We start from the raw sequence: 12,533 nt of genomic DNA on the forward strand, positions 1-12,533 counted from the left end.
GTCGCGGTGCTGGGAACATGATCAAGTGTTCTCAGAATTAATATGTCACCTCCCGCCTCCACCCGGATGCTTCACCTCTCGCCTGAATAAAACAGGAGGATTTGATGCTGTTGTGAATGCGTCAGTGCAGAGAATCTGCTGAGCTGTGCAAGAGTGAAAGGCAATCTACGGGTAAACTCTAGGCCCAAATCTCCGGACTTCACTTGTAGGTCATGTCTGAAAAAGGGCAAATAATACCAAAAATACATTGTGACGACAACTTGATAACAAGAAAGGACTGAAGGAGGACTGAGGATAAACCAAAAGGAAAAGCACACAGTGACTCATGCAGACTGTTGGACTGAAGGACATTTCTTTGACCAGCTGAGTGAGATAAGACTCCTTTAGAGCTACGTTATCAGACCATTTGAAATCTCGCCCCAAAGATTTTCTCTGTTAACTCTTAAACCCCCCCACTTCCCCACCTCCTTCCCGCTGTGAACCAATGGCAGTGAACGCCCAAGGATTACAGAAGACAACACAACATGCGCAGCCTAATCAGAACTGGATGACGACGCATTACTCACTCACAGACTCAAACACTCTGCTTAGAGCAGAAACTGGTATTAATAATGTCAAAAGTGCAGTCAAAGTCCAAGTGGATTCCACTACCCACAAGCGTTTAGTAATTAAAAGTTTCAAACACGACATATATTCTATTCCTTCATCTTCCAGTCCATTTTATGCTGTCAAATTATAAGCAGAACAACAGCTGGAATAGCTACATGAATGTCCGCTGAAACATCGATTACCAGCTGCTGTTAACCAGACGTATTTCAAGGGCCAGACCAGAGGTCTAATATTTAATGCTTGGATTACGGAGAACAAAAGGCCCTTCTACATGCTTAAGGTCCACCTCAAAAGGCCTCGGCCATCCCCTCAATGTCACGGAATCACAGCGTAAGCCCAATAAGCGCTGCAACGAGATGGTCTAATGTTTTTAGCCCTGCAATCAAATGCTCTACTCAGGGCAAACCCCTGACCAGGCTGAAACAGTTTAACAAGATTAACGGATGACAGGACACTGCGGCTGTCAATGTGCATGTGTGTGTGATTTGAAAAATGGCGTCATCTCTCAAATAAGCTTCCAAGGGGCTCTTCAACACACACACACACACACACACACACACTGTGTATCAGTCTCATCCTGCAGTGAAGGAGTCAGGCTAGTGCTCGCCACCGCCTGGCACCAGACAGACCCCCGCCATCCACTCACCATGCTGACGCTAGGGATTAATACTCGGACTACCGAAATGGATGTGTGGTGGGGGCCAGTGTGTGCGTGTGTGTGTGTGTGTGTGCGTGCGTGTTCCTAGGTGACTGGGGGAGGGGTCATGGGACACCACCTGCTTCCTATCAGACACGATGAAGTCAGCCAGAAGAGTGCACTCTCTTTCCTCAACTCCTCATGAAACACAAAAAGCATGTGCGCACACACGCACACACACACACACACACACATTAACCCCAATACATGCATACGTTCATATTAAAGGTTAGAATCAAAAGCTAATTTGATTGATCAGATGTCTTCTAGACTAAATCAGTGAGGTTTTCTAACTTAGGACTATATCTTATTTTCTAAGTTCTTCATTTGACACCATTCATTTCACAGTTTGGCTTTTTTAATCAGAGAGGGGTTTGAAATGTGTTCATGTCCAGCAAACTAACCCCAAGTTTTGTTTTCCTGCTTCTACTGAAACTCATACTGGACATCCGGCCCTAGATGTCATGGTTTGATAAAGTTGGGGCATTTCTTCGCTCCATTTAAGGACTTGTCTCACAGACCGAAGTTCAAATAACAACCCTAAGTTGACTCAGTGGTAAGTCAGCAGTACTTGGTTATCACCAGAAGAGAGCCACTTCAGTCCCCATGGATTCGGCTGCTATACAGTGTGAGTTTTTAAGTGCATCACTGCTACAAGTGAACAGACTGGTTTCAGAACATCAGTGAAGGAGAACCTACAGACAGGGAGAACGACCGAGACAACAACAGCCAAGATCCCACAAAACCTGTTCTGCAGGTCGTTGCGCTCACAAATACCTGACAGCTAACTTTCTTGTGAGATACTGACACGCACACACACACACACACGCACACACATGTTCAAGCACACACTTTCTGAGGGGGAATCTGGCTAGTCAGCACTCTGAAGCCCCCAGTATTGATTTGAAAAGCACCTCTGGAGGTCACTGATAAGAGGTGAGACGCCAAACACTGTCGACCCCTCCTCCCTGTTTTATCTACAGGGGTTTGAAATGACAAGATCACTTTCACAGTGTCCTCTTTTGTTTTTTCTGAATGGTAGACAGATGAGCTTTTCAACTTACTGCTGAATGAATTGCAGAGCGGTACAAACAATCCGACAGACAGATTTAGAAATGATCACACAGACCTCATGCTGTGCAAATACAGGAGGTGGAATACCTTATCTCTCATGACAATATCTTTGTGTTTACCTTGCTTTTGTCTCCTGGTAGTGGCGAACTGGGACTTTTGCAGGGAGTGGGGGGCCGTCTTCCTGTAGAAGCTGTTACGATCTAGCGAGCCCACGTAAACAGGTTTGCGACCACGTTTTGACCCTACGCTCCCAGGGCTTGACTCATATCCCTTTTCCTCATCACTGTGTGAAAAAGAGTGCATCTCCCTGAGCGCCAGCTTCTGGTTCTGCTGCTCTACCCATTCCTCGCAGTGGGTCTTTTTAGGGTATTCCTCATATTGCGAATCTGCAGATATTGATCGTAAATCTCGATATCTATATCGGGTTTTGTGTTGGGAACTTTCCCCTTCTCCTCTGGATTCGAGGCGACGTTCGTTCTCGCGGTCGTAGTGGTCCCCATCTCTCGGCTCATAGTGCTCCCTTGCTTTGTAGTTGTCCCTCCGTCTGTGGTCATAGGGCTCATGTCTCCTGTCGTCCTCTATATCCTTGTACCTGTGATAGTGGTCCCTCTCCTTATAACCACCACGTTCATCGGGTTCAGAGTCATACTGGACCCTTCCTCTACTAGAGTCCGTTTCTTCACCTCGTCGATTATAGACATCCCGGTCTCTGCTGCGATCATATCGCTCCTCGGCACGCCGGTCATAGTAAGGGTCCATACTTTTTCGCTCATCATAGTAGCGGTCATCTTCTCTACGTTGATAATATTCCTTTTCTCTGTAGCGATGACTGTCTTTGCTGTCATAATATTCTCTGTCACGGTCATAGTAGTGATCACTATCTCTGTCTCTGCGGCCATAGGTTTCTTTTCGATCCTGGTAGTCTTCATACTCACTGTTGTAACGGTCGTGTTCTCTGTCATCAAGATTTCTGCGTTTCCTGCTTTCGTAAGACTGCTCCTCCTGGTCGCTGTAGCGTTCAGTGTATTTCCTGTCATAATGATCCCTGTACCTGTATTTGTCCTTGTGATCATACTCCTCCAAGTCTCTGGCACTCCTGTTATCATAACGTTCAGAGTTACGATCATTTTCACTGACCCAATTATCCTTTCTTATTCTCTCCTCCTCCAATTTGCTATATCCTTCTTGAGTCCTGTAGTCATTATGGTCCTTTTCTTGTGGCACTCTCCTGTTGTCCTGGTGGCCCTGATCCTCTGGGCCCTGGTAGAAACAATGTTTGCCTTTCCATTCAGATACCCTCACGTCGATGTGACCGTCCTGTGAACCTGGATGGAAGTAAACGTCTTGGCCTTGAGGCCCACTGTCTTTTAAAGCTGTCCTGTGCTGGTCATTGTACTGCCAGCCGGGTTGTTGGCCGACATTGTCGTGTCTAACTTGAGCCTGGTCAACCCACTGTACTGGCCATGGAGCTGGCACATGCCCTGCAGGTGGCATTGGCCCACTAACAGGCACCATCATACCTCCATGGGGTGGCGCTGGCCAGCCTGGAGCTGGATGTGGGTCACCAGGACTTGGTACCATAACTGGTCCCTGTGGATGGCCAGGATGAACTACTCCATAAGCAGGATATCCAACCTGTTGCTGTTGAAGCTGCAGTTGGTGTAGTTGCTGAATCTGTTGCAAATGGGCAATCCTCTCCCTCTCTCTGGCCCAGCCTGCATCCCCCAGATCATCCACGCTCTTCCCTCTCCGTACCGGAGCACCAGCTGCATAGTTCCAATCCACCGCACCAAACATGACTTGGTTTCCATAAGCCACCGGGCTCTTCATGGCTCCTGCTGTTTAAATCAGCCTGCCCGGTGCTGATAAGGTTTCCTGTTCAACGTGGCGCACTATCTCCAAAGTCCTGCGTTCCATAACAAAGTGCTGAGGGAGACTCCACCTGTCAGGCATATTGTCTCAACTCTCCCACTTGTTTTCTCTGTCTCCTCTCCTCTGTCTCAGCAGAACTGCCCGGCCCAAGCACCTCCCAGCTCTCAGTAAGACCAAATCGTAACCTCCCCGCAGCCAATCTCAGCAAATGGGAGCAGGAGAGGGGGGGTAGGGTTGTTGAAGGAGGGGCCTCCTTGGGTTAATGATTCAGTGGAGTCACATGAGTGGAGGATTAGACAAATGTCTCCTCCCATTGTTTGGATTGGCTGGTGCTTCTGTTTGCAGGAAAACAGTCTGGAGAATTTTTACTTTGATGAGGCATGGGACAAACATCACTTCACTTTGGCACCGAATGTTATTTTTTCATGACCATGAACAATCCTCCATCCTTCCTTGTATCCTGTTGGCTTTGTTTTTGCTCTTTCCTTTTCACTACTACGACCACTACATTCATGCTGGCTGCAGTCACATAGGGACCTCCCATAGAACATAGACAACTCATTCCTGTTTGTGTATACAACCAGCTCAAACTTTCAACACTGGTCAAAAGGACAAAAATGTTTGTGGGTAATATGAACTGATCAAGAAACACATTTGACTTTGCCCTTAATTTCAGGGCGGAGCAGTTTGGAGTGTGAAGTAAAAACAGAAGTGAAAGAGAAAGATCTAGGAATAGTTAGTATATGTAGATATTTACAGTGAGTAACTGAGTGTGAAGAGGTAAATATTATTGAGAGAACACAACCCGATTAAGCCAGAGCAGCGACTGGAAAAGGAGCTGCTGCAGTGTACAATGAGCTATTGTTGAGGACCGTACCCACTCTCAGAGGAGACACGATCTTTAGTGTGAGAAAAAACTCAGGCCTATTCATAAAGCTAGAGTATAATATATCCCTCCCCCTTAACCTTCCATGAAAGAGGCAGGTTTAAAAGAACTTGCACACACTCAAATGCATTTGATACACACAGACACACACATTTGGGATAGTTTTGAATTTCCTTCAATTAAAAGACACTTACATTTTATTAAAAGCTGATATGAATTTGTTCCCTGGAACCAAAGGTTGTTTAATAAATCAAAATTTCAGGAAAAATCCATTTCATGGTTTAATTAAACTTGTGTTAAGTTAATCCAGCTCAGACAAAACTAATCACAAGCAAGGTAATAATACAACCGTGTTTACAGCAGGCCAATTAGAACTTGTTGGTAAGTAAAACTAGAAGCTGTATTTGGGATATATACCACATTTTCAATAAAGATTAATATTTAACTAGCTTAACTGCCTTAAATCACATATATCTGGATTTGTTGTTACTGTTTAACACTGTTAAGACGCACACTTTCACAATGCATAAGCCAAAACCGGTATTGAACACTGAGTTTCACAAGCTGTGGCTGAGCATAGAAATCTAAGTTAGACAGCTTTCTCTTCTTACGTAAGACTGTTTAATTATCAGTGTTCGACGTCTCAGCTTTCAGGAGCAGAACATAACCGAAACTGTGTGTTTGCATATACCCGTTTCAAATGAAGGAAGGTCAAAAACAACATTAGTCTCTGTTAGTTTATGTAAATGAGGCTGCCATTGGCTTCATCGACAACATGCGCATCTAGAAGAAGCGCTGGGATTTTCAGGAGTAAGGTCGTACATCAAACTTTGTGCCACCGAGCAGACTCCCAGTTCACGAGGCTGAAACCTGAAAGCCGAAAGGGATCCTGAAAACAGAGTTAAACAGATCGGGCGGTGGTGTCGTGGAAGCGGAGGGAGGCGTTTTAATAGTGGGTTTAAAGAATTACACGAGGCTGAAGGTCAAAGAGCTTAAACGAGAAAAGAGGAAACACAAAAGAGATGGAGGAGAGAAACCTGCTCCGGTTTGTGAGAAAACCCCTCAGAGGTGTTAACAGCCACCACCATGCAGGTTTCAAACTTAAACTGAGGAGTCAACATGTTATATGACCCTGTTGATGTTAGCCTTGATATGATGCTCTTGTGTGCATATGTAACAACTATACACAAACACCAAACAGCTCTCCATGCATAACAACCCATGACGGCTATAAACAAGCATAATGCTGATAATTCAAACCATTAACATCAAATACATCCTCTACATATTAAGATATTACAGAAGATATCGCAAACACCACAAAAAAAAACTTTTGAACTAGTCAGACTGAGTGTGAACAGTATGAGATTGCTTCTTGGCATCTGCACAGTGAAGGCCGGTCAATGCGAGCCCGGTGTTGAAGGTACTCCCTGCCTTGTAACAATAAGCTGCCATTGTCTCTCAAACATCGCACTCAGGAGCACGCCCTGCAAATTCACGGGAAAAACATTCCCTCCTAGGTGAGCGAGCATGTGTGTGTGTGTGTGTGTGTGTGTGTGTGGACGTTGTTTTGCAATAAAGTGCCTGAGAGTAAAGCTGATCAGTGCACGTCTTTGTGTAAGATCCGTGTTAAAGGGAGAAGAAATGGACATGTAGTATCATCCTGATGGATCCTGTTAAGCTTTTGTGTCCGACTAATATGTTGATAATTACCATTTCAAACCTATTGTAATAGTTGCATTCTTGCTTTTTACCTTCCTTTCTACCTTTCTTCCTTCCTTCAATTTGAGTCATTTCCACATCTAACAGAGTGGCAAATACCAAAAGAAAAACCTAAAGACAAAATACTGGAATTTATTCCTGTGAAAGGAGGGTGTGAGAATTCCTCGACTGTGATGAATGAATGGAAACTATGTTTTTCTCTCGTGACCCTTTGAGGCACCTGTAGTCAATGTAACCTGTTCTTGTCCTCAGGCTGAATCCTCTCATTGACAGACATGAAGATCAGGGATCCACCCACAGACCAGCGTCAGAGAGTGAAGGATAAAATCAAATCGAACAGGATATGAGTCATTTGAATGCAATGATAGTAATCAGATTACCTTAGAGAGATGATCAAAGAGTAAGGAAAACAATAGTCTAATAATCTAAAATGACAATGAGAAAAACATCTGCAATTTAAATAAAACATCCAATTAGTCAATAGGCATCAAACTTGTGTCGAAGCAGAAATATTAACATCACAAAGCAGCCTGGTTGTATCTGTGAGTGGCTGTGATTAGACTGAAAGCTCCCACATGAATGAGGACATTAGTACGTGTGGGTGGGCGTGTTTGACAGAGCAACAGTGAGCTCTGCTGTCAGCAGGCACATTCAACAAGTGGCATGTGCAGATGCAACATTTTAAATTTATCTAAAATCAATAAATAAAGTAGGTGTGTGTGATATGAATAAAGAAACCATTTCAGAAATGTTTTTGGGCTAAAATAGCCCTACATTAGTGTCTGTTTTTGTTGGATCGCTGGATCCAGCGAATTCAATACATTAAAAAAATCTGAGAAGAATTTATATGTTATGCCCTGCCTCCTGCGTGCTCTACCCAGACTCCAGTCCACGTCTAAACGCTGCAGAGATCTGCCTGTTGTTGTGAACATGTCTGACCTGCAGAAGCTCCTGCTCCTTTCTTCATAATTAAAAGACAATGTCTAGAGAATGTTCACACTTAGTTGTCCTGACACTTTCCTAGAGTTCACGTCTGCTTAACTTGGTGCATATTAACCTAATATTACCCCAAAATAATTATTCTAATTCATTTGACACATCAGACCATTAACCAGTGTCATTAACGCGATAAACAGTGGAAGTTAAATATAATCATATCACCCAAACCAGGAATCAGAGGTGTTCAGGGAAAAGTCAATAATCATAAAAACTATTTTACAAGTTCATGTATCCACCTAGCTTTTTATAATGAAGAAGTTAAAACTATATGTTGGTCATCAATGCCCTTGAGCAAGGCACTGAACTGCAGCTGAAGCGATGATCAAAAAGAACAGGCGTTCTTAGTCAAACAGCACAACGGTCTAATAAATGATCTGACAAACACCATCTTGAGATGGAGCCTACCTGTCGCTCTGCTGGACGTGGCCGCCCGAGCCAGTCCAAACAGTGTGGAGAGGTGGGCCACGGGCCACGCGACGGCTCGCCACAACCACACTGTGGGTCTCGCTCTACAGTGGGACATAATCTGTCTGTCACCACCGCTGCAGCAAAAAACCCACAACCCACACACAGTGTCTCCAGTCTCCTATCTGCTTTTGGAATAGAACAGATGATGGAGTAAGGTGCCGAAAGACGGAGGTCTGAGGAAAGAGAAGGAGGGAGGACATTTGGAAAGAGAGCGCCGAATAGAGAGAGTGGAAAAAAAGAGACAGAGGCCCGTGTGCATTGCTCGACCTCTCGCTATGTGAAGGAATGTACTTCGTACCTATGTGAAAAAGTGTTGGGCTGCCTAGGATGCACGAGATGGCAAAAACAAATCTGAGCTAATTAGCTTTGGCTGATTGTGAAGATTCAAATATACATTTGTATGTTAGGAACATTTTATTAAACTTATGATTATTGGATTAGTCAATTATATTGATCACAAGGAGAGAGATTGATGAAAGAACCTCTGAAGCACAAATGCAACTGAATCCTCACGTTGTTCAACAGCAACCGACTGATTCTGCAACAAACTATTTCTATGTTGAAGAGAAAATAGGCAAATTCCTCAATGCACACACACATATGCCTCCTTACGATAACCCTGGACTCAAATACACAGTCCTCCTTCCGCTCTGGACTGTAAATAAGGACGTCTTGTCTCCGTCATTCACAGTGGATGCTAAATAAACAGTTTGTGCGTTCGTGTGACAGAGGAATCGAAACAAGTCAAAGAGGAAGTCTGTTAAGCACCGAGGTCTCAATTTTAGATTCCTGCCATATTATATTTTGTCTTGTGAACGAACCTGCGGGCAACAGAAGCTCAGACGTAAACGATGACATCAACTGAAACAAATTCAACTTGTGTTCAACATGTGTGTTTAATGTTTGGCATTGTTAAACTCTACATTTGATCCATTTTGATAATCAAATGTCGCCTGAGTGTCGTACACAAAGGGTTCAGCAGCCTGAACGTTCCCTCAATGGGGCACCTTGCTTCAGTATTATCCCCTTCTCTCTCCTTTCATTTCCTGTCATCTTAATACTGTGCACTTTCTAATAAAGGCATGACATTTCCTCAAAACATGTCTCCCACTGTCAGTCCACGCTCCAGCACTCTTACCTTGAAGCTGCTGCTGCTCCAGGGCCAGCGTCTCCAGCGTGTAGTTGCAGAACTCCAGATTCTCCAAGGCTTGCGTGCGGGCCGTCTCGTCCTCCTCTTCCTCCAACATGGCCCTGAGTTCCTCCGCCGTGTGGGCGTACTCATCCATCTCGTGTTCCACCTCTTGTAGCCGTAGCAGCAGCTGGTATCGCTCCTCCTCTTCCCTCTGTATCTGACTCTCCAACTCCATCTCTCTCTCTTGCTCCTTCTCGGCTTCCAGCTGGCTCTGGATTTCACGTTCTTGGGCGGCTGCGAGGTCGCCTAACTCAGCCTGTCCCTCCGTTATTTGATCGAGAAGGGTTACAGCCTGTTCGTCGGGGCTGTAGAAGACGGGGCTGCTGGTGAGAGGGCTGCACGCTGGAGGAGCAGTGTTTTGTCTCGGGCAACGTGGGGGTGCACGTGGAGCAGGGCGGGCTGGTTTGTATGCTGCTCGGGCTGCAGGACGAAGGACTCTCGGACGAGGAGGAGGAGGGCGGAGGGTCCTGCGTCTCTCCAGCACGGAAGAAGCATTTGACTGCAAGAGGTCGGACACGGGGGAATGTGACGATCCCCGGATAATGTCCCTTTCATTGTTATACTCGAGTATAGAAAAGTGTCGTGAGATGTGGGACTGTTGGTTCAGGTCACCTGCAGATGAGGCACCAGAACTCATGTAAGATTCACTTAATGAAGACGTCAAGCTTTTCTCAAACTCAAAAAGCTGCTGGGAGAGCTTGGCCTCCAAATTACTGGCTGAGGTCGCCAGGGCATCCAAGGTGACGGATGTCGGCAATAACCCGTTGGAGGCACGCACGGTCTGCTGGGAATGTGTCCGTGCCTCTGCACTGCTCATCATCATATCAGCATCACTGACGCTGCCATGGCGAGTTAACTTCTTCTGTCTGTGGCCCTCGACTAGGTTTATCAAAGTTTGGCCGAGTGTGGCACTTCTGTTACTGGTGCTGCCGACATCCGCTGGTGGCCTCTGGTGGAATCTGCTGTCTTTAGACCAACCGTGCTGAGTGCTAGGCAGAGTTAGACTATGTGAGCGTTTGGGCTGTGACAGTCGATTGTTACCATTAGTATAGTTGGAGTGATTTGTGCCTTGGTGCCGGCGGCTACGTGCAGGCAGGCTTAGCCGAGGTGGGAGTCTGGGCCTTGCTGGAGGAGTGGATTTGGGACTCTCTGGCCCTCTTTGCACCAGAGCGACAGGTCTACGTGGCTCAGATTCAGGTCTGCCTCCCCCTTCTCTCTGCACTCTTCTGTTAGTTTGAGCTCCAGCACTTTTGTTTTCATTTTGCCACCTCTGCTCCTCGGTTTTCTCGAAGTAATCCAGGTCCCACACGGTATGATCCTCGTACGTCCTCCATTCAGGATCATTCTCCGACTCATTGGGACACAAATGATCTGAGCTGTATTCAGAGGTACAGCAGCTCTCCTTGTTTTCTTCTGGTTCAACTATGTTGGTTTCCTCCGCAGTTTTCTCTCCGTCTTCCTCTAGTTTGATGAAGCGATGAGGAAAAATACCACGTTGCCCTCTCAGCTCCCCCTCCAGCCAACCGTCTTCCAAAGTGCTGATAACACGAATGCGATCTCCCACATCAAAGTCCAACTCCCCCTGCTCCATGGCCCGGAACTCGTACACTGCCACTCCGTAGACACCCTCTTCCTCCTCCTCCTCCTCCTCCTCCTCCTCCTCTTCTTCTTCTCCTTCGACTACATCCTCCTTCTGCTCTTCTTCCTCCCTCAGAAAAACCTCCCTTTCTTCCTCAGCACCCTCCTCAGCACCCTCTCCTGCATCATAGGGATCCTCGTAGCTGAATTGTTGAGGGCCATCGTTCAAATACTGGCAGTCCACAGGCTCCTGTGGAGATCGAAGGGGGCTGAGGAGCTCCACAAACCCTTCTGGGAAGATTCCCCTGCGTCCATCAAGCTCCCCCTGGAACCATCCCGGCTCGGGCAGGCCCGTGATGATTATTATGTCGCCCTCTCGGAAGTCCAGCTCCTCTTTAAGCTGTGCGTGGAGGCTCATGAGGGCCCGGGCCTGGGCGAGGGCGTAAGGTGGGAGCTCCGAAGCCTGGGCCTGAGCTGAGCGTTCAGACAGCTGCCTGGAGCGTCCGGACAGGTTCAGATCCTTCACGCACGACGTGGGGAAGAGACCACGGACGCCCCAGACGTTACAGCCACGTTGCCATGTTTCCCCGAGGTCCGTGGGCCCTCCTACTTCTCCAACTACCACATCACCTGCAAAGACATAGGATAAAGAATGCAATTAAATATTCGTACTACTACAGGAGTCACATAAAAAACCTTAAGACATACCTAGGAGTTTGTGCTTGTGTGGGAGCCTGCAAGGTGAGGATGGCAAAGATCTTAATAACTGATTTATTGGATTTTCATAAAATTTTTACAATACACTGCTAGAAGAATGCTGAATGTTACTGAGAAGATCTTTTGGATCTGATATCAGGTAGTATAGGTCACATTATAAATAGGTCTAAATTTTCACAGTGCCTTTATTAATGCTTTTTTCCAACAACTTCACTCGAGTCTGTGCTGCTGCTAATTTATCTGGGGATCGGGGATTACGGGAATGTGGTTCTGGTCAGCCAGAAAGTCATGGAGGTCACATTCCAAAGACCTGCGGCTCCACCTCCCATTGTGTCAGAGCCCAAACCTGGAACTCTGCCAGTAGGACCATGGAAAATGATACAGGAAATGAACATTTCTACTCTCAGACAGACAGTCCAACTCGTTTCCTTTTGTTTCCTATGAAGCCAGGAAACGTTGGTTATTTATGACCAACTGGAATGTTGTTGTTTGGAAAATTTGTCCAGGTAGAAATAACAAATAAAACAATAAATTATAAATGTAGTGAAAGGAACTGTTGATTGATTATTTGACACAGTCGACCCGTTGTGAACTTATCGTGTTCCAATATATATCCAGCAGTGATTCTACAATACAAATGTGGCTTTTCACAATAGTATAACTACAACTATGATCATCAGCAATAAAAGGTTTTACCAACGTGAAGAATTACTGCAGAC

The 12,533-nt window shown here is 45.9% G+C and overlaps 1 protein-coding gene across 2 annotated transcripts in view; it reads right to left on the reverse strand.

Moving 5' to 3' along the window:
- The window catches only part of dnmbp (dynamin binding protein), a 37,973-nt gene that overhangs the window by 13,769 nt on the left and 11,671 nt on the right, over positions 1 to 12,533 (reverse strand). The window contains exon 4 of one of the 2 annotated variants that reach the window (XM_053413188.1): positions 9,466 to 11,727. In XM_053413188.1, coding sequence (XP_053269163.1) covers positions 9,466 to 11,727 — 2,262 coding nt within the window. Of the gene's footprint in view, positions 1 to 2,499; positions 4,462 to 9,465; positions 11,728 to 12,533 lie in introns of those variants that run through there. The other variant, XM_053413189.1, reaches the window with a different exon arrangement.

The sequence above is a fragment of the Pleuronectes platessa genome, chromosome 21 (genome assembly GCF_947347685.1).
Source record: "Pleuronectes platessa chromosome 21, fPlePla1.1, whole genome shotgun sequence".
Classification (NCBI taxonomy): domain Eukaryota; kingdom Metazoa; phylum Chordata; class Actinopteri; order Pleuronectiformes; family Pleuronectidae; genus Pleuronectes; species Pleuronectes platessa.